This window comes from Diplodia seriata (genome assembly GCF_021436955.1).
Source record: "Diplodia seriata strain FDS-637 chromosome Unknown scaffold_3, whole genome shotgun sequence".
Classification (NCBI taxonomy): Eukaryota; Fungi; Ascomycota; class Dothideomycetes; order Botryosphaeriales; family Botryosphaeriaceae; genus Diplodia; species Diplodia seriata.
The window spans coordinates 3,797,579-3,817,451 of NW_027117310.1; the positions used below are offsets into that span (position 1 = coordinate 3,797,579).

At 57.3% G+C, this 19,873-nt stretch overlaps 7 protein-coding genes across 7 annotated transcripts; 1 reads left to right on the forward strand and 6 right to left on the reverse strand.

Moving 5' to 3' along the window:
- Nucleotides 1-487: 487 nt before the first annotated feature.
- SLS55_003817 (uncharacterized protein) lies at nucleotides 488-2,422 on the reverse strand (the record flags this gene model as incomplete). The annotated part of the gene is made up of 2 exons (XM_066775281.1): nucleotides 488-1,748; nucleotides 1,893-2,422. 2 exons carry the CDS (start codon nucleotides 2,420-2,422, stop codon nucleotides 488-490), a joined length of 1,791 nt encoding a protein of 596 aa, XP_066635400.1.
- Nucleotides 2,423-4,547: 2,125 nt separating this feature from the next.
- Nucleotides 4,548-6,431, reverse strand: SLS55_003818 (uncharacterized protein; the record flags this gene model as incomplete). Its single annotated transcript, XM_066775282.1, has 1 exon — nucleotides 4,548-6,431. The coding sequence occupies one exon, from the start codon at nucleotides 6,429-6,431 to the stop codon at nucleotides 4,548-4,550; it is 1,884 nt and encodes a 627-aa protein (XP_066635401.1).
- A 978-nt stretch (nucleotides 6,432-7,409) lies between these two features.
- Nucleotides 7,410-7,959, reverse strand: SLS55_003819 (uncharacterized protein; the record flags this gene model as incomplete). Its single annotated transcript, XM_066775283.1, has 2 exons — nucleotides 7,410-7,793; nucleotides 7,825-7,959. 2 exons carry the CDS (start codon nucleotides 7,957-7,959, stop codon nucleotides 7,410-7,412), a joined length of 519 nt encoding a protein of 172 aa, XP_066635402.1.
- Nucleotides 7,960-8,539: 580 nt separating this feature from the next.
- On the reverse strand, nucleotides 8,540-9,413 carry SLS55_003820 (uncharacterized protein; the record flags this gene model as incomplete). Its single annotated transcript, XM_066775284.1, has 3 exons — nucleotides 8,540-8,915; nucleotides 9,167-9,175; nucleotides 9,406-9,413. The coding sequence occupies 3 exons, from the start codon at nucleotides 9,411-9,413 to the stop codon at nucleotides 8,540-8,542; spliced, it is 393 nt and encodes a 130-aa protein (XP_066635403.1).
- Nucleotides 9,414-11,427: 2,014 nt separating this feature from the next.
- Nucleotides 11,428-12,669, reverse strand: SLS55_003821 (uncharacterized protein; the record flags this gene model as incomplete). Its single annotated transcript, XM_066775285.1, has 2 exons — nucleotides 11,428-12,412; nucleotides 12,509-12,669. The coding sequence occupies 2 exons, from the start codon at nucleotides 12,667-12,669 to the stop codon at nucleotides 11,428-11,430; spliced, it is 1,146 nt and encodes a 381-aa protein (XP_066635404.1).
- Nucleotides 12,670-17,924: 5,255 nt separating this feature from the next.
- On the forward strand, nucleotides 17,925-18,839 carry BMT2 (25S rRNA (adenine2142-N1)-methyltransferase; the record flags this gene model as incomplete). Its single annotated transcript, XM_066775286.1, has 1 exon — nucleotides 17,925-18,839. The coding sequence occupies one exon, from the start codon at nucleotides 17,925-17,927 to the stop codon at nucleotides 18,837-18,839; it is 915 nt and encodes a 304-aa protein (XP_066635405.1).
- A 372-nt stretch (nucleotides 18,840-19,211) lies between these two features.
- SLS55_003823 (uncharacterized protein) lies at nucleotides 19,212-19,764 on the reverse strand (the record flags this gene model as incomplete). The annotated part of the gene is made up of 2 exons (XM_066775287.1): nucleotides 19,212-19,593; nucleotides 19,760-19,764. The coding sequence occupies 2 exons, from the start codon at nucleotides 19,762-19,764 to the stop codon at nucleotides 19,212-19,214; spliced, it is 387 nt and encodes a 128-aa protein (XP_066635406.1).
- Between the last annotated feature and the right edge of the window lie 109 nt (nucleotides 19,765-19,873).

The window sequence follows — 19,873 nt, forward strand, 5'->3', positions numbered from 1 at the left end:
GAGGACACGATTTGCGAAAAACTTAAAGAAACGACGCTAAGCAGTCATGGCCCCTCAGTTTCGAGCGCCCAAGAATTAACAATAAGAATACACGAACACATGGATGATATTTTGATCGGCAGGCCTCCTTTCATGAGGCTACAGCGGGTTGTTTGCTTCATATATCGATTAGGTTTAGCTAAGTTTGCTACCAGGTGGTATATAGCACCACCACCAGCCTTCACTGATCGATCATCCTGCTTCACTACTATATATTTATAAGATTCAAAAGCTTCCATTTCCGACTCTATCTTACCGATATCTATACTCTAACGGTCTCGGACTGGATAAAGTACAACACCACCGCTTCGAGTTCGTCCAGTACTCTCTGGAGACGTTGGAGGTCATGAACGAGTCGAAGTTGAAGTTCCACCCCAAGTATAGGAGACCCTTCTATCCTTGGCCGGACTTCACTCTCCCTCCAGTCTTCCCTCAGTAGCGATAGTCTCTATCTGATGGAAGGCTCCGAAGGAACCGGATGCCCTCCGTCAATGGCATTCCACGCACGCTGCCAGATAGCGTCATCCTCGATGTTCCTGCGCAACATATCGACCTTGATCCTCACGATGTCTCTCGTAGCGTTGGGGACGTCCCTCAGAAAATCCTCGACGTCGCCCCCCGCCAGGGCTTGCCGGGCCACAGCATCAAAGGCCAGCTTAAAGGTCGGCTTCGAGTCGTACCTAAAGGCGAAATGCATGTAATCGCACGCCTCCTTGTCGACGGCGGCTTCCAGCTCGGACCTCTGCCGCGCCTCGACCGTCCTAAGGCAGCGACTGACGGCTTCCGAACAGTCGAAGTACCGCGCCGTCTTGCTCATGCCGACGCGGAAGCCGTCGACGTCGCGCACCTCCCTGCCGTGCAGCGCCCTAACGAAGTCAACGAAGTGCCGCTTAAACTTCCCCGTACGGTCGTCGACCTGCAAGCGGCCGCGGTGGCTCCGCAGCCTCGACAGCGGCTGCAGCACAAACCCGCCGCCCTCGTCCAACGCGATCAGGACGCCGTATCTCGGCGTGTACGGATCGTCGTCGTTCTTCAGCCGGAACTTCGCGCCGGGCCGCCGGTCGTAGACGTCGCGCAGGTCCGGCAGGTACTTGGCGATAATTCTTGACGACACGCTCAGCACGGCGGGATTGTCCAACCCCACCCATACGTCCGTGTCCAGCTCGTCCGGGTGCCCGAACGCCTCCGCGCTGCCGGGCAACGGGAGCGAGCGGTCCCGCGCGCGCAGCGCCGTCCACGCGCAACGGTCGAACACGGGGAAGGGGAGCTCGGCCACCGCGGTTGATGCCGGCTTGTTCGTCGGAGGAGGAGCCGGACCACCACCACCGCGAAGGCTTCTAGTATTTGAATCCGGCATGGCACAGCCAGCGGCGGCGGCGGCGGTACCGAGACCCGCAGGCCCAGGCCCAGGCCCGCTGGCACGTCTCCTCAAAACGCCCGCATTCGCAATGCTACCCTCCTCCCACGCCTCGAAGTTTGCATTTTCATTGAGCGAACCGACCCACGCCCCCGTCCTGCGCGCGTTCGGCCTGGCTGCCGCATCCTCTCGATCAGCAGCACTGGAGACCGACGGGCCGGTCTGCGGGCGGATGTCGTGGCTGAACACGGGATCGCCGCTGGTGGCCAGGTTGTCCAGTCGGCGCGTGAGGCCCTCGACGTCGATAGTCGAGGATCCCTCCTGATGCTGGTGCTGGCTCCTTGGGTTGTTGCTGCTGGGTCGGTGCTGCTAGGAGTGCGGCGCGGCACTGCTGCTGGGAGGTTGGTGCTGGTGCTGGTGCTGATGAGGGAGCGAGCTGCGTCCATGGCTCGCGTTCGTGCTCGTGCGGCGCTGATGCGTGGAGTTGTGGACGGACGGCGTGAAAGTGTTGGCGGGGACCTGGCGAGCGGCGCTGGCCGGCGTCTCCCTCTCCGTCGAGGCGTAAGTGGAGTGCCCGGGTGTGTTGGTCGGGAATTGGCGAGTGGCGCTGCCCCTCTCCCTCTCCGCATGGTCGTAGCTGGACTGCCTGGGGATCTGACGAGCGCTGGGCCTCTCCATCCCCGCGGAGTCGTAGCCGGAATGCCTGGACATGTTAGTGCCGCCGGGGACATGTTGGCGAGAACTGGCTCTTCTCTCCCTCTCCATGTGGTAACTCGACTCCTCCATGTAGACGGACCGGCGCTCGTAGCTCGCCGGAGAGGACCCATAGTTGGTGGCCTGAGCGTACAGTCTGGCCTCCTGTCTCCTCGCCGTTTCGTCTTGCCTTCTACGCAGATCCTGGAGCTCATCTTCCCTTCTGCGGATCTCTGAGTGCCGCCTTTGGTCTCTCCTCCTCTCCATCTCCTCCAGCTCTGCCTCCGTGGCCCGGATTTCCTCCATCAGGGACTCGTTACGATACGGACGCATGTTGGGCGAGGAAGTGTCGGAATACCGAGGTGATAGTGTAGTAAGAGGGTGAGGGTGGTTTCGTTACGGGTCCGGGTGGGTTGCCGTAAGACTGGCCTCGCGAGTTTGTACTGGAAAGGTTTGGGAGCTTGAGTGGAAAGTCGGTGGCATTTTATGGGCGGCAGATATTGGTGACGATGAGGAGTATAACACGTTTCTGGCAGGAAATGTTCCTGGGCAGCGTACTCCAGTTGGTGGATAACACTTCTGAGCATGACGGTGATTTGACCACCGGCACATATCAATGTGATGACACTTATCAAGAGTAAGAGCGGCAACCATAGCATACCTAGACCCTCCGCAAAGAACGTTAGATTTTAGCTGGGTTTTCAGCATGTTGCGATTGATTAAGAGGTTCAACTGTCCCCCGGATTGCCAAAGTACTCTAATTCCGTACTGCCATTTCCATCCAGGGCGTCGTATTCGCCAAGGTCTGTACTGGAATTGCCCCCCAGGCGTCGAAGGACTCGCCGGAGCCGCTACCAACACAGCAGGTAACAAAATAAATTGGCCTTTTGAGTTCACTAAGGACCAGACACTTCCAACGTAAGTAGTTAATATGATAACGTAGTATGTATGTAAGGCAGATGCGGGAAAAGCAATTTATTTTGTTACCCGCTGTGTCAAAGTCTCCGTCCAAGGCATGCGGGGTGACAAATGTCACTGTTGACAGATCCCGATTTTATATTATTTTTTTCTTTCGGAATAGGGGTAGCCGGCTGAGCCTCTAAGCGATTGTTGAATGACCGAACCATCAAGACGCCGAGTTGAGCAAGAGGAAGATATTCCAATTCAAGTAAATTAAAACGTCACTACATTACGTGCAATCATATTCCTTACGGAGCTCAAATATTTGAAGTGTTTAGCCAATAGACCTGCCGATTTCTCTCTCGGGAGCAGCGCGCCTCGCCCGAGCCCTTCCTGTATCCCTTACCGGGACGCTTAGCCTGGGCTCACGAACCGTTGTGGGAGGCTGATGCATGGGTTTGAGGAGGTGGACATGTGTTGTTGTTTTGAGAAACCCGAAGAGAAAGCACTGAATACCACACTTGAGCGATCGGACCCGCTACCAACAGCATCTATACTGTTGCAAAGCAAAAAGCACAGCCGCTGCAATGAATTGAAGTGCGCGCAATTGTCCCTTGTGTTGCAACATACACCATATCCTCATACCGTGGTGGAGGACACTCCCCCCTCTGCCTCTGCGCCCTTTTTCACTTCCTGCTGCTGGGCGCGGACCTTTTGCCACTGAGCCTCCTGTCTACGGGTCTCCTTCCTTCGGGCCTCCTCCCTGCGAGCCTCCTCCCTGCGAGCCTCCTGCCTCCACGCCTCCACCTCCGTGATATTTCGCACCTAACGAATCTCGGCCTCCAGCCTCTTGGCCTCACGTCTCCGGGCCTCGTCAATCTCCCCCGGACGCCATTCCGGGCGTCGCGTCGAATGGCCTCCTCCTGTGTGAGAACCAGCATTCTTGAGCGGAGGTGTCGGTGGTTGCTCATGCCGGTGGCTGCTTGATTGACACTTTCGAGCGTCACCGCGATGTACCAATATGTATGTACATATCAATACATACAGCACTTGTCCGGACCGACGCAATTTCTTCTTATTACGTGCGAAACTGTCAGCGTCTTCGACAGGAAGAACACGGCCACGCTCCGATTAGATTGTTCAGTGCTTGGACGGAACGGCATAAGAGCCGCTGGTAACAGTGCAAATCCGGATCAAACGTGAAGATCTCGAAACAAGCGTCAAGTTATGTTTGAATTAACGTTCAGAAAAAGAGGAAACAAATCATTAACAAGGCGATCACACGGAAACATGGATGTAATTCTCATTCAACCAAAATGCTCCACTACCCAATCTGAGTACGAAAGTTGGCCTCGACAATGTTGACCTTCACCTCTTCGTCACTCCTGGCCGCCTTCCTCCTGTGCTTGGGAGTCTCGGAGTGCGCGCTGGAAGACTCTCCGCCGGACGGGCGCCACGGGTCAGACATTGTAACTAGTACTAAAACCTGCTGATATAAAACTGATCAAAGTACAACACCATCACTTAGCCATACTGCCTTGCTCATAAGTGAAGATGTCTATCCACGAGCAGGTCCGGAAGGAAGCACACGATCTTCGCCAAGGGCATCCCAAGCACGCTGCCACAAAGCATCCTCCTCGATGTTCTTGTAAAACGCACGTGCCTTCCTCCTCACTATCTCTCTCGCGGCACTGGGCACGCCCTTCAAGAAATTTGAACAGTCAGGCTCGTCTCTTCGCACAGCCTGCTCGGCCACAACGTCGAAGGCCATCTTGAACGTCTTCCGCGAGTTGTACTTGGAAGCAAACCTCAGATACTCGCACGGCTCGCGCTCCACCGCCAACCTCAGCTCGGCCGTCTGGTTCGCCTCGACGCCCCTAAGACAGCGGGCGACGGCCTCGCCGCAGTCCATATACCTCGCCATCCTCTTCATAGCGTTCCGAAACCCCGCCACATCCTCCACCTCCTCCCCATGCACCCCCCTTATCAAAGCGCCAAAGTCCGCCCTGAACCACCCCCGCCCAGTCCGATCCGCCACATCCGCACCGAGGCCCCGCAGGTCCCCCAGCTCCCGCAGCGCCACACTCCCTCGCCGCCCCTCCAGGACGACGGAGACCCCGTACCGCGGCACGTCCGGGTGCTGCTCGTTCGGGGTCAGGCCGAATCGCGAGTTGCGCCGCAGAAGGCCGCCGAAGATGCGAGGGAGGTGCGCCAGCAGCGTCGCTGATGATACGCTTAGGACGAATGGGTCCGCTAGTCCTACCCATAGGTCCGTGTCGACGTCGTCGCCGTGCCGCTCCAGCGTTAAGCAGCCGCCGTGAAGCGGCAGCGAGGCGTCGCGCGCGCACAGAGCGTCCCATGTGGCGTGGTCGAAGACGGGGAAGGGCGACGGCGGCGCGGTGCTGGCGGGGAGACGGAGACGGCGACTTTGTGTCTCGCTGTGGTGGCGGCGCTGGGAGGGGGTGGAGGTGGGCGCGTCGTCGGCATGCTGGTTTGTTGGCGTGTTGGGCGTAGTCCTGTTCGCTGGCGGCTCGACGCCGTGGCTCTGACGGCTGACATGGTGGTGGCTGCGGTGCCGACCATGGCCGTGGACGCTGCTGCCGGCATTTGCCTTCGTTGAGCTGTTGGCGTCGCCCGTGGTGGTGCGTGATCCGTCGTCCTTCAACATATCCAAAACGCTGCCTTCCTCCCAAGGCTCGAACTTGCCGTCGGTGGCCAGAGAGCCGAGCCAGTCCTTCTCCATCCTCTTGCAAGTCTTGTCGAGGGTAGACTCGGGATCGGACGAGTCGGATGGCGAGTCCTTGAGCAGAAAGGCGGGACGGTCATCCTCCCCACTGGTAGCAAGGTTCTGTAGTCGACGCTGAAGGTCTCCAATCGAAACCGGCGAACTCTCCCTACGATCATCTCTCTCCGGATCGTCAGCGCGCTTGGATCGAATGGCAGAACTATCTGGGACTGCGCTCAGCCTGCGCCTGTGGTGGTAGCGCCTGCGACTCCGGTGTTCGTGATCGGGCCTGGACTGCTCATGGCCGACATTCTGGTTGCTGCTGACACCGATGAGCTCGCGCGGGACGAGCACGCCGACTTGCCTGATCCTCATGGGGCGGCGGGCCTTGGGCCGCAGCGGCGGCGTCGATGATGCAGCAGACGGGGAGCTGGCCAGGCGGGGATCAGCCTCCTCCTGCTTCCGGCCATGGCCTTCTCTCGATCCCTCCGCCTCTTTGGGGGCTTCTTCTTTCGGTCTGGCTGCCTCTTCAAAAGCTTCTTCCCTGCGACTCTCTCTCCTCGGCGCCTCTTCTTCCCGGCGGGCGTCGCGCGGCGTGGTCCTCCTCCTCCCCTGGTTTGCTCCATTTGTGTTCCGCTCATCGGGGATGCGGACGAAGCGGTACCACCCGTCCTCCGTCCTCTTCAAGAACATGTCGTCTTGGAAGAACCGGCGCATCTTCTCGGGTGATGGGTATATACGGAATAGGAAATCGAGGGGCTTCCGAAATGGTCCGGGGTCAAGAGCGCAGAAGCGTCGATGGCGAAGGAGCAGTAGCAGCGCGGTGTGCAAGGGTCGATATGGACGGGGGCCCGGAGTGGGTTGTCGTAAGAGGATCCTCGATGCAAGTGTGCGGGTGGAAGGTTTGCGTGCGCGGTCGAAGAGTCGGTTGGTTTTTTGTATACAGCAGATCGCGGTGACCTGGGGCGGAACAGTGACCGAGCGGCCACGTCTGCTGGTGGGGTGTTAAGCATTTTGGGCGGAGGCGTCGGTGGTTGGTCATGCCGGTGGCTGCTTAACACCTTCGAGCATCACTGTGAGTCACCCATTCGCCCATGTCGATATAGCACTTGTCTGGGCTGGCGCAATTCTCCAATGGTAGCGGGCTGGATGACTAGAGCGGCGACTATAGCATACGTAGCCATTTGCACAGGACCAACGAGCTCCCAGACTGTATGTTCAAATTGGTTCCAGGGTGTCCAAGTACTTCCCGGAGTCCATTGCCATCGAAAGCGTCGAGCCATTCCTCAGACTTGAAACTCCAGTACGTCAAGGAACTCGCGGGAGTTGCTACTAGCGTATTCTTCTGAAGTGTTTGGAATCGCATCCATGGTGCTCTCCGATGTCGCCACTGACAAGTTCCGAGTTCCCTGTTAACTAATGCCGCCCGTCGGGCCTCTGGGCAGTTGTTTGGCGTCCCAATCATCAAGGTTCCGAGCTGCGCGGGAAGTGAAATCGAGTTGCCCTCTCACAATGTGGTTTGGGGAGGCTGTGGCACGGCTTTGAGGAGGGTAGACAGTGTTGTATTGAGCTACCCTAAAAAGAAGCAATAGATGACCCGTTGCACCATCGCATCTGCCAACAGCGACGAGCTGCTGTGATTGAAGCCCATGCCGGGAAGTTCGACCTACGCTCACGAGCCGGCTAGTGTAAGTCTTATACTAGGCCGTCGACAACATCCTCGTAGGGCGGAGGAGGAGTCTCCGGCCTTTGCTCTTCCTGCCCGCGCTGCTCCTGGCTCCGCGCCCTCTCTGCTTGCCGCTGCTCTTCGAGGATCTCTTCCCACCGAGCCTCCTGCCTCCGAGCTACCTCCGCTTGTCGTTGCTCCTCTCGAATCTCTTCCCACCGGGCCTCCTGCCTCCTGGCCACCTCCATCTGGGCCTCCGCCCTCCAGCCCTCCAGCCTCCGCCTCTCTTCCTCCTCCGTGACTCTGCGCTCCTCGCGCATCTCGGCGTCCAGCCTCTGGGCCTCGCGTCTCCGGGCCTCCTCTCTCTCCTTGCGGATGTCATCTCGAGCCTGCTTGCGGATAGCGGCTTCTTCCTTTGTGAGGGTTAGCATAGGTTGTTTATACGGAATCGCTGACTGGTTCTTGGGAGGAGGTGCTGACCTTTTGCCTTTGGATCTCTTTCTTGCTCATGCGATGGTAAGTCACGGTCTCGCCGTTGGCCTTCCTGACATCAATCTTCCCGGTGAGGAAACCGCGCATGTTGGGCGATTGGATCTTCGGAAACAAGGGTGGGTTGATGAGGTTGATGAGAGGGAGCGAATGCCTCTGGATATTCGAAAACAAGGGTGGGTTGACGGGGCTGATGAGAGAGAGCGAGTGCCTCTGGAAATGTCCGAGGATGAAGGGTGGAAGTGTTGAAGGCGGATTGCAGCAAGAGTGCCGAAGAGTCGATGCTGGGTTCAAACAAGAGCACGGCGGGTTGATGTCGCGATGGACTATGGACTTCCGCGAAGGTGCAGTTGAAAGGTTTAGGAGCTTGACCAAAGATCCGGCCCGCGGTTTACGTTGTCGAAGCTTGGTGACGGGGAGTATAACAATGTGAATGTACTGGCAGTGTTAACCAGCCCGGGTGGAGATGGCAGTGACAGCATCCGGGCTCCATCCCCCCGCTGGCCGGCTTAAGACGTCCACATCACTGCCAACCACCGACACATGTCGACATAGGCTGAACTCCGCCCACTGAGACCAGCCACTAACTTCCGGCCATTTGTTGACCCGGTTTGACGAAAAATGCGGGTGAGATGAGCAACCGTCACTGATGGGGCGTAAATTGATGGGCCTAGAGGTATCCGAGAAATAGGATATGGGGAGTAAGACCGAGAGGTCGGACGCGTAGGCATGGCCACGAGTACACGCGCCCGAAGCCGCCGTGCAGGTCCTTGTTGGCGTCCAAATCGATAAAGTTCTTGCCTCGGTCGTCCAGGTTGAGGTCGTCCGAGAACTGTGTGGGGTCCCGCGACTGCAGGTACTCCGCGACCCTGGGCCCGTCGCGGAATGCGAGTTCGGCGACCCGGCGCTCAATGTCGCGCACCAGGTTGCGCATCATGTCGGATATCGCTGCGAGGTTGAACTTGTGTCCGTCGTGGACCAGGGTCTCGTGGCCCGCCTCCCAGAACACCGTCGGCGCGACGTAGTATTCGTCGTCTATATATCGTCTTGGCGTGCATGCAGCAGGCAATCCAATTGCTCATTACGCTCGTTCCTGCACAAGCAAGTTAAAATGGTTCCAAAATCAAGAGCTTTGCATTTTTGCGGGGAATAGACTGACCTGGTTGCCGTGTCTGTCCCTGTTCGCTCGGTCCTTCTGGCAGCGGAGATCGCTGGGTCAGCAATGATATCGTTTGTAGGAGGTGCATTATCCAAATTCCACGCTTATCGGGAAAGAAAAATTAATCCCTAAACTTACCTGGCTAGCCTGGGGTCCTTGCTCTCCCTTCCCCGACTCAGCACGGGGGAAGCGGACCATGCGGGCAAGCTCGCGGCGATCATCGGGGCCACCGGCGTTGATAACAATGTCGCGGATGTTTGCACCTATTGCTTTGATTAATCGCGCGTGAATTCTTCCGCAAGATGAACTGAAGACTTACCACCTGCACTAATCAAAGCCTTGTGGTGCTTCTTGTCAACTTCGATTGTGCGCACCACCGTCTCATCGAATGCCTTAGCCTTCTGCTCAAGGAGTTTCTTAGCATCTTCGACCTGCTTCTTGGTGCCCTTGATCTTGATGTACCTGATTTGGTCCGAGACGAGCCGCCTGATCATCTCGTGATGGCGCTGGTGGTAGTCTTGATCTTCCGAGTCTTCGTGAGAGTTGCTTGTCTGTAACATCCAACTATCCAGAGTCTGCTGTTCCAAATGGGCGGTGGCTTGGGGGGAAAAATTCCTTGACTGACTTAAGTACGGAGGCCTCGAAATTCCTCTCAGCCGGTGCTTTGGCCAAGGGAACTAGGACCTTGAAGAACAGTAGCTGAAGCTGGACGGCGTCGATGTCAGCATAGTGGTTTTTTCCCACCAGTTGGTGCCTCGTGAAGAAGATGCGAAATAGCACCTCCTAACTGAAATTGTCCAACTTGGGAACGATGGCCTTGATGATCGCCCTCGTGCTCCGTACAAGATGGTACTGGCCCGTGACATCCGGGTTGGCGTCGCCCGCCCGCGCGCCGACCCCCCGCAATGTCGTGACCATCTATGAAGGACCGGCTCTTCAGCCAGCGCAGCGTCACGGCCACGCAGGCGTTCCGCAAGATGTTTCATCTGGACGAGGATCGGCTCGTTATACCGGCCGCCGGCGGCGGGGTCCCCGCCTTCCACCCACTTCCAGCTGGTCCGGTCCAGCATCCTGCGCGAGTCCGACATCACGTAAACGGTGTCGACGCCGGCCGGGCGAAGGAATCCATCTCGCCGTCGATATGGAATTCGTCGTTCTTCTTTGATGGTGAAGGGGCGCTCGTCTGGTGGAAGACCACGGGACTCCAGCAAGCGTGCAGGGCGCGAATCTGCTTTGGTATATATTCCAAAAAGGACGCTTGGTGCTCTAACTGAGCGGGACGAGTCCAGGTTATATCGACCGTTGAATTGGAGGCCTCCCAAGCAAAGATATGTTGGGTTCGACATCGCGGTACGCGAGTAGAAAGGGCCGCCAGCTTCATGTAGTCGGGGTCCTGGCAGGCAGATCTTGATTGTCGGTCGGGCGTGTGCTGCCGGTGTTGAGCCTATGATCCCATCTAGGCTTTGGAACGGTATGCCCAGCCGGACAGGTTGCTGTGTCGGCAACGGTGACGGAGCGGTTGACTGAGCAGACGGGAGATGTCGACATTGTGGACTAAGGAGTCGAATGGTCAGCAGACAATGTTGAAGGTCCAAGAAAGCCGGGTCTCGCCCGTCCTCTCGTAGATTCAGGCTCCGTGCCAAATGAGGGAATATAGTATACAACATAACGATATTAAACCGGGGTTGTACGCGTGGAAAGGTTATACAGACTTAATCAAGAAGAGGGGACAGTTGGATAACAAGCCGTCTATCTCTTTATATATGGCTCAGAAAATGTTTTTCGTTGCCTTCTGGCTGTCTACACTAGCCAAATAGACATCTGCAAACATGTCTGATTGCGGGATACTTGCAGTAGTGAAATGAGCCAGAGCTGTTTGCGTGGTCTTCTGATTAAACTATACTAACTTCATGCACTGAGGTGTCCAGGTCCGGAGAAGGAGCTGTTGGAAAAACACTTTCCTCGGAAAAATCAATCGACGTAACAAACCTGCAAAGATCAGCAGTTGTTTGCGAAGTAAGCATCGCTGCCGACAACATGTTTGCCAGCCGATCCACACACGTCACATTTCGTTTTCCACCATACAGTACGAAAACACTTTGAAATTGTTTCTGTACAATCAATCCAAACAAGTTTCCTCCAAACCCCTCATGTGCTGTAAATCCTACGTCGTAACGTGTCGTGGTATATGCGGCGTGAGCCATGCAAAAAAATCTTCGTCGTCTCATCCCACCCAAAAGATCCACCACCCACCATCATCCCTCAAAAATGCCAAGACAAAACATCCACCCAGTAGTACGCCGAACAATGCCGATGCGTGAAAAAAAAAAAAAACCACAAAGGGAAAAGCGACAAAGTCGGGAGGGAAAAGGGGGCTTGCCACCACCCCGCTCAAGCGTTCAACACGCCATCTCCTCGGGGCTACCCGGCCTCCTCTCCGGCTCACCCTTGACGCACAGCTCCGCCAGATCCACAAAGATGGAGCCATCGGGCCTGACGTCATGCTGGTTGATGCCGTAGCGGCCGGTGCTGAGGCTCCACGTGCGGTTGCCGGTGCACATGCAGCGGCAGTTATCGACGAAGCGCCTGAGATCCGCCTCGCACTCGGGATAGCGTCTTAGCAGCCTCTCCGCGCACTCGTCCAGCTCCGCCGAGCGGTCCGCGACGTACCGCGCGACGTGCTCGACGGCGGCGGGGACGGAGGACCGGGGGGCGACGACGCGGTTGGCGAGCAGGATGGGGACGAGCGACTCGACGGCGTCGTTGGCGACCTCCTTCTTCAGCGAGTACAGGTCGTTCAGGGCGGAGAGGTGGATGTTGGTGTTGCGCAGGACGGTGTGCATGTCGGCGTCGTCCCAGACGCGCTCGGGGAGCGCCATGCCGCCGTCCGCGTACTCGATCAGCGCGGTGCAGATGTTGACGGCCGAGGAGCCGAGGCGGTACTCCCAGAACTGGTGCAGGGTGGGCAGGTCGCGCGACAGCAGGCGGCGGCGCTGCTCGGCCTCGGTGCCGGCCATGAAGCGGTCGACCTCGGCGAAGAAGCGTTGGCGCTGGGCGGGCGTGTACGCGGCGCGCAGCGCGGCGCCGACGACCTCGAAGTTGCGGATGATCTTGTTGGCCGGAGGCGTCGGGCTGCGCGGCGCCAGCCCCAGCGTCTCCTTGACGAACTGGATCGTCTCGAACCGGTACGTCTGCGCGCTCTCCAGGTCGTCGCCCATGGACCCGAGCGACGAGTCGATCTCGTCGTCCCACGTGAAGACCCACGCGCAGAAGAGGCATGCGATCCGGCACCGCTCGTAGCTGGCGTAGGGCCATTCGGTGGCGCCGAAGAGGCCGAAGTCGGCGCGCTTGGAGATCTTGAGCGCTCTGCCTTCGCCGAGAGTCCTGTTGGAGGGGGCCGTGTTAGTGTGGGCTGCTTGCCAAGGGGAGAGAGAAAGGAAGGGTGGATGTAGGGGAGATGAGGAGACGAGGGCTGCTTACTCTTCCAACCAGGCGTGGACGTCCTTGCGGATCTGGTCCAGGTGCGGGCTGCACTCGACGGGCCAGTCCCGGAAGCATCCCTTCAAGTCCGGGATGGTGAAGGTGCTGCGGCGCAGCTGCTGGAGAACTGTCTCTCTGGGGTCGAAGGTCATGACAGCCATTGTGATTGATTCTGTTGTTGTACAGTGAAGTAAGGATGAGGGAGAACATGATGGCCATGGGGCATAGTACCTTATATCTCCTCAGTCTCACTCCCTCCCCAAGGCAGAGGCCTCCCCTTCACCATCATCCACATGACACAGCCCCGAAGGATGAGACGAATAGAATGGGAGTCATCTGCGGAAACCGTCAGGCAGTCATCATCACGGTGGATCTCTTGGCCGGCGCGCGGGAGAGAAGATGCGCAGATGCGCAACAAGAAAGGCATGTTCCGGCGAGAAACAACACCAGAACGTTGGCTGCCTGGGGAACATGGCGGTCCTGACTCGACGTTGTTTCTATTTCCCGTTGCTGACTTCGGTAACCCGACTCGGCATCCCGTACGTCATTCCCAAGGCCGCGGCGGTGGGCAGCCGGGGCCAAGGATGCGACATGGGGTGAAGATGTGTGAGATTCAGCCTTGAGATCTGCCCAGCAGCCACGCGGTGGCGAAGGTGGGCTGGTCTATTCCGGGAAGGGGTTCGGCAGGGCTCAAGGCGGGAGCAGTGAGTGGTGGCATGTGGGTTTTCTGGAAGGATTCGAACGGGAGCGTGGCGCAGGGAACAGACGGACGTTGTGCTGCCTGGCAGCCGTCATTCGCTCGGGGGCTGGTCCCTGCGCAGCGCCCTTGGTCAGCCCCTCCCCGGACTCTGGCCCCCAAACTCAGCCACAGCTACTTGAGCCTCAGAGGCCGCCCACCGTAGGGCCGCCGGTGCAGGGCCCCATACACCGCCCCTGCCCGAGTCCCGCGGTGACTCTACCGTCTCTGCTGCGGCCAGACTTCTTGCCGAACATCCTGTGGAGAATATTGACTCCCGACGGAAAAAAGAACTGTTGCCATTTTAAACACCATCCCGGGAACAAGCAGCTGACGGCGTCTTCGAGGGAAGCGGATAAGACGGTTCCGTACCGCAGCTGTGTAACAGCAGGCGCAGCATCTTCGCGCAACAATAAGCACGCAAAAGAGCGTCGCAGATACGCGCATTGCCAAAATTGGGGGGGGACGAGAAGGTGTCAGACAGAAAGCAGCACAGCCGCCAGACGAGAATAAGCGCTCTCTGGCCGTTCTCCAGCGCCCGTCCTTCTCCGGTGTCTTCTTTTTCCTTTTTCGTACCGCGGTGGATGCGCATCCCTCCAACCTTCCCGCCCGGACTTTTTTCCCCTCCTCTTCCGCTCATCTCAGCTTCGGCTGCAGAGCGCCCTGTCGATAAGCGCCCGCTTCATCTCACCACGCACCACAAGTGCCTGTCAGCAAAGCGTCCCTGCATCCAGCTTACCACCGCCCCGCATTTCCCCCTCTCTCCGTCTTCAGCACCACCATTTTTATCTCTCCCTCCCCAATCCACATCCAACGACCAGCCCAGCCAGCCAGCCCTATTGACCCATGCACACACACACGCATGCATGAACCAATGCTCAACCATGTAGGCCCCCTCCCCCCAAAAAAAAAAAATTAAAAACATCACAACCCCAAAACCAACGCCGCCGGCACCACCAACAACGCGACCACCACCACCCCCAACACCTTGCCCTCGCCCAAGAAAAGCCCCGACCTCGCGCCACCGCTGTTCCCCCGTTTAGCATTGGACGACGACGAACGACCTTCTTCTTCTCCCTCCCCTTCCTTCTCCTCCTCTTCCTCGTCGTCGTCGTCGCTTTCACCAGCCCCTCGCCAATTGCCGCCCGCTGCTCCCTCCTGTCTCATCTCCTCCTCCTCTTCCTCCACCACCACACCATCGCCACCGCAGACCGCCCACCCGCTCCCCGACGTGGGACACGACGACGACAACCACGGCTCCAACGCCACCATCGTCACCGTCGTCGACAAGGCGGACGTGCCGGAGGATGTCGTGGTCGAAAGCGCCTTGACGGTGGTGGTGGCGGTGGTGGTGGTGGTGTTGGTTGTAGTGGTGGACCACCATGCCGATGAGGAGGGATTGATGCTGATGTTCAACTCGTCCGTCTCTTCGGCGAGTGGTGGTGGTGGTAGTAGTAGTAGCGCCTTCTCCGATCTTTCGACGCCGGAGTGGTGGTGGTGGTGGTGGTGGTGGTGGTGGTCGCGTGCGGAGAGGAGGGCGACGGTGTCGGTGGGGGGCGTGAGGAGGAATTGGAATTGGAATTGGGATGCGGCGGCGGCGGTTGCGAGAGCGGCGGGAAGGAGGGCGAGGAGGGTGATGGATTGGAATTGCATTGTGTGGTTTCGGATTGGATTGGTTGGATTGTTGTTGGTGGTGGATTTGGTGTGGGGGAGAGAGGGGAGGGGAAAGAGGGGATTTTTCGATTTCGTGGGGAGTGCGGGATTGAGAGGGGGAGAGATAGGCGATGCGTCAGTGGCTTGTTGCCTGCATGAGTTCTTGAGGAGGTGGGAGAGATTGTTGACGGATATGTGGTAGGGAAATGGCGCATTATTATTGTTGAAGTTCGTCGTATCAGAGGACGGAAAAGAGTGTTCATGTGAATGCTACAGGAAAGAGAGCTAGCACTTGTTTTTTTTTTTACCTCAAGGCAAAGGGATGAACATGCCATAGGAGCTCGAGTTTCATCCAGGAGCAACGTCACGGTCGTTGACGTTTCGTGTTTCTGGAACCAAGGTCGCCGTCCGTCACTTGCGAACCACCGATCCTGTTAGCGCAGTGTTGACGGTTGCAGCCGGAGCCGGTGTGACGGCTTCGACGATAGGGCTCGAAGGTACATGGGTACATGGCCTACGGACGCGAGAAGGATTCTGAGGCTGTGGCTTCGATGAGAAAAACGGCGGCGTGTCCCGACCATCAGGCATCAGTAGTAGTGTCTGCCTACAAACACAAGCGAGAGTGGCCGGCCGAGGACTGGAGGCGGTACGATGCGCCATCTTCCCACCACTTACTGAATGACGAGTGATGAGCTAAGAGCTCAGCAAAGACGCGCGATTGTTGAGAGAGCGAAGAGAGCGAGATGGTGGAGATGCGTCGGCGATAAGCACACGACAGCCTGATCGACGGCCGCACTCCCGACCAATCCGAAGACGGCCTAGCCCGGACCAAACACCGCAAGTAAAGCTTTCGCGCATTGTCATCATCAGCGTCATATTCGCAAAGTCGCAACGCCGAAACCACCACCACCACCACAGCACACGCAGACATCGGCACCGCATCCCAATCTTTCTCCACGTCTCGACACCGACCAATCGCACAGCCCACTCAACCGCCGACCATGGACTCCCTCTCCACCGGCAACGTCGACCTCACCAAGCTCTCCGACCGCGACAAGCAGGAGCTGCAGCAATTCGTCGTCAACGAGTCGCAAAAGGCCCGCATCCAAGGCTGTACGCGCCATCATTCCATTGCCCCCTCCTCCCCATCACCAATGCCACCACCACCACCACCACCACCACCCGTCCAAAACCCCCAATCATCATCCATCCACCCATACACCGCACGCAGCTGACACAAACAAACAACCAACACAGCCATCCACTCCCTCACCGACATCTGCTTCCGCAAGTGCGTCCCCAGCAAGATCTCGTCGGGCAAGCTGGACAAGTACGAGGAGCCGTGCATGCAGAACTGCGTCGACCGCTTCCTCGACGCCAACCACGTCGTGCTCAAGCAGCTCGAGACGCTGCGCACCTCCAGCTAAATAAATCCACCTCGACTGAAAAATAAAAGAAAATTGAAAAAAAAAAGAAGAAGACTTGAGGGATTTTAATGGCGATGTGAAATGGTTGTTGCCCGCGCTGCGCAGAGATGGTGGGTGGACGGGCGGGCGGGCGGGCGGACGATTGGGAGCGCAAAGCGGCTGAGCAGCAAAACACTTGTATCACATGGGTGGACGGCATGGGGCGAAGACGATCTGTAGCGGAAGACTTCAGATGCATGGGCTGGGAGACGGCAGGGACATGTAGTACCAAGCGCAAGCATTGTATCATAGCAAAAAGACAGCTCCACTTCGACCATAGATGGAGGGTGCTCAGCAAAAGAGAGTAAACAGGGAATTACTGGCGTGGAGAATCACACATCACAACTCAGCTCAAGAAGAACGCAAACGTGCTTCATTGGCTCATTCAATGAAGCGGGTATCGAAGAATTGTTGGTTTTTTCCCTTCATGACTGTAGATTTGGCTGTTCCGAGCGCTATCCACCTTTTGATCCAGATGACTTTTACTCCCGGCAGTGCTGTACAGCCCGCAACAACAGCCGATAAAAAACTCCTGCCCCTAATCCCAGCATTTTTGATCTTTTGTTTCAAAGATTCGTCGCTTAGACGATCTGGAGCTTGGTGGCGGCAATGTCGAGGGCATCGACATCGGGGGTCAGGCGGGCGAAGGCCTTCTTCTTGCCATCGGGGCTGCAGGGAAATTTCATTAGCTCGGAAATGCACAAGACGTGTCGAGACAAGAGGACGTACCGGATCAGGGTGTTGACCTTGATGGTCTCGATGTCGTAGAGCTTCTTGAGAGACTCCTTGATCTGGCGCTTGTTCGACTTGACGTCGACGATGAAGACGAGGGTGTTGTTCTCCTCAATCTTCTTCATCGCGCTCTCGGTGTTGAGCGGGTGGATGATGACCTTGGACGCATCGAGACGGGGCTGGTGCGGGATCGAAGTACGGGGGTACTTGGGGGCGCGCGACAGCTGGAGCGTCTTGGGGCGGTGGAAGGTAGTGCTCTTGCGGACCTTGCGGACCTTGTGCGAGTTGACCTAATTTTGCGTGAGCAAAACAAGGCCGTGAGCGATGCGGGTGCTCACACGCCACTGAGAAGAGGGGTCCTTACACCCTTGAGGGTAGCCTTGGCCGCGGCCGAAGCCTTAGCGGAGGGCTTGGAGGCTGTTGCGCGCAAAATGTTAGCCCGAGTCTCTCTGTGCCAAAGGGTGTTTGCGCGCTCTGGAAAACTTCGCTGGAGTTGCGGGATGGGGCGCAATGCTGCGAGTCCGATCCGCGGCCAGGCCAGTCGCTCGCGATTGAGGGTGTGCGTTCACATACTCTTAGCCTTGGGAGCCATTTCTACTGCTGTTGTCGTCCGGGCTGTCGTGAAGTCGTCGTCGGATGCAGAAGAGAGAGGGTGTGCGAATTTCGACTTAACGTTGAGAGCCGGCTCGCTTGCTGTGCCCGACCGGGCCTAGCGGCTTCGAGGCTCGCGCCAAGACTTCGCTCGATCGGCCCGACCGTCGCAACAAGCGCATCTACAATTGTTCGGACTCGTCCCATCGTCCATTTCGCAAGATGACATGAAGCCCCGATGGTCGCGGCGAAGCGCAAGGGCAAGAAGCCCAGCTCCCTCTCCCACGGCCGCAGCCCGCACATAAACACCAAGAAGACCGCCGCAAGCCTCTCCGCGAAAGCGACCGCGACCATCATCCGCACCCACCACCAGCTGCAGAAGGCGCACGCCCAAGCCGTCAAAGCAGGCGACCATGCCAAGGCGGCCGAGATCCAGAAGAAGATTGACGAGAATGGAGGGCTGAAGACGTACCAGGCCGCCAGCATCACCGGCCAGAGTTCCGAGCGCGGCGGAGACAGCAGCCGCGTGCTCGTCGACTGGCTGCAGGAGCTGGGCCTGCCTTCGGCGTACCGAAAAGCCGACGGAGGCGACGTCGAGGGACGAAAGTGCAAGCTGCTCGAGGTGGGCGCGCTGTCGACGGATAACGCTTGCTCCAAGCGCCGCTATCTCGCCGTCGAGCGCATCGATCTGAACTCGCAGTCCTCCGGCATCCTCCAGCAGGACTTCATGAAGCGACCGCTCGCGGCGTCAGACACGGAGCGCTTCGACGTCTTGTCCCTGTCGCTGGTCCTCAATTACGTCCCGGACGCTGAGGGGCGTGGGGAGATGCTCAAGCGGACACGCACTTTTTTGCGCAGAACCGGGGACCTGGATGATGGTGGAGCTACTGTTATGGATGAGCTCCCAACGCCGTGCCTATTCCTCGTTCTGCCCGCGCCTTGCGTCACGAACTCCCGTTATCTCGATCGACGACGTCTGGAGCAAATCATGGGCAGCCTCGGGTACGCCTTGCTCCGGGAAAAAATTACGGCTAAATTGGTCTACCAGCTTTGGAAACTTGCAGAAAAACAGCCGGAGAAGGGCCAGGAATTTTCAAAGGTTGAGGTGAATCCAGGCGTGAAGAGGAACAACTTTTGTGTAATAGTGAAGTAGAGACTTTCAGGAATGCACCAAGGAATGAAGTGAACATTTCTCGAACATAACCACTGAGAAATGAAAAGTTTCATCCAAAGAAAAGATTAAATTTCTTCTTGGTGTATTATCCATGAACTTAAGATGCAAGTTGCAGAAATCTCCCGCCGGCGCCCATAAACCCATCAGTATCCGGATATGTGATGTTCGTGTAAATACCCAACAATGAGCAGCTCATCGATGAAATTTTACACCCTTCAAAACGAAATCCGTATGTATCTCCAAAGGAAAAAAAAAGTCCGACTGTACAATTTTCGGCCCCAATTAATGTAGGGTTGTTCTATGGAAAAATGAAGCTTTTGGGACGAATAAGAATGACGTTGACGCCGTCTATCATGTCGAAACTATCAAGTCCTTGGGGAGACAGGCGAAGATGGTACTGATGATGGCCATGATTGTGCTGAGGACGATGAGCGCCCAGTTGCCCCAGCGCTCAAGCCGCCCAATCTCCTTGCCGAAGATCTTGAGGTGGAAGGCAAGAGGCAGGATCAGGCACACGGAGAAGCAGGCAACTGCGCCTAGGAGAGTCATGATGCGGTCAAACGACGGAAAGATGATGGCGATGACGACGAAGAGAGCGGTGGTGAAAATGCGGATGGTGATCTTAAGAATGCCCCTGCTGAGACCGGACGACCCGTGGAGGGTCGACGAAACCGCAAGGGTGCGTGCGTCAAGACCGAAGAATAACTCAACGGTGCTGACAATGGGGCGGGCACTAGGAAAAGTCATTAGTAAGAGGGGCTTCAAAATGATTAGTGGAATACTTACTTCAACGGAACTTTGGTCAGAGGGATGATGGCAATGCAGACGATAATCAGCATAGAGAGTGAACGCGGGTAGCCATCAGTGAGCAGAACGTTGGACGTGATCTCATCCCGCACACCATCGCCGAACATGAGGAGACCGATCACGGCCATGCTCAGATCTAGGAGGAAAGTGAAGGAGTAGGTGACGTTGACGGCCTTGGAGTACTTGTATGGGTGACGCATATCCCT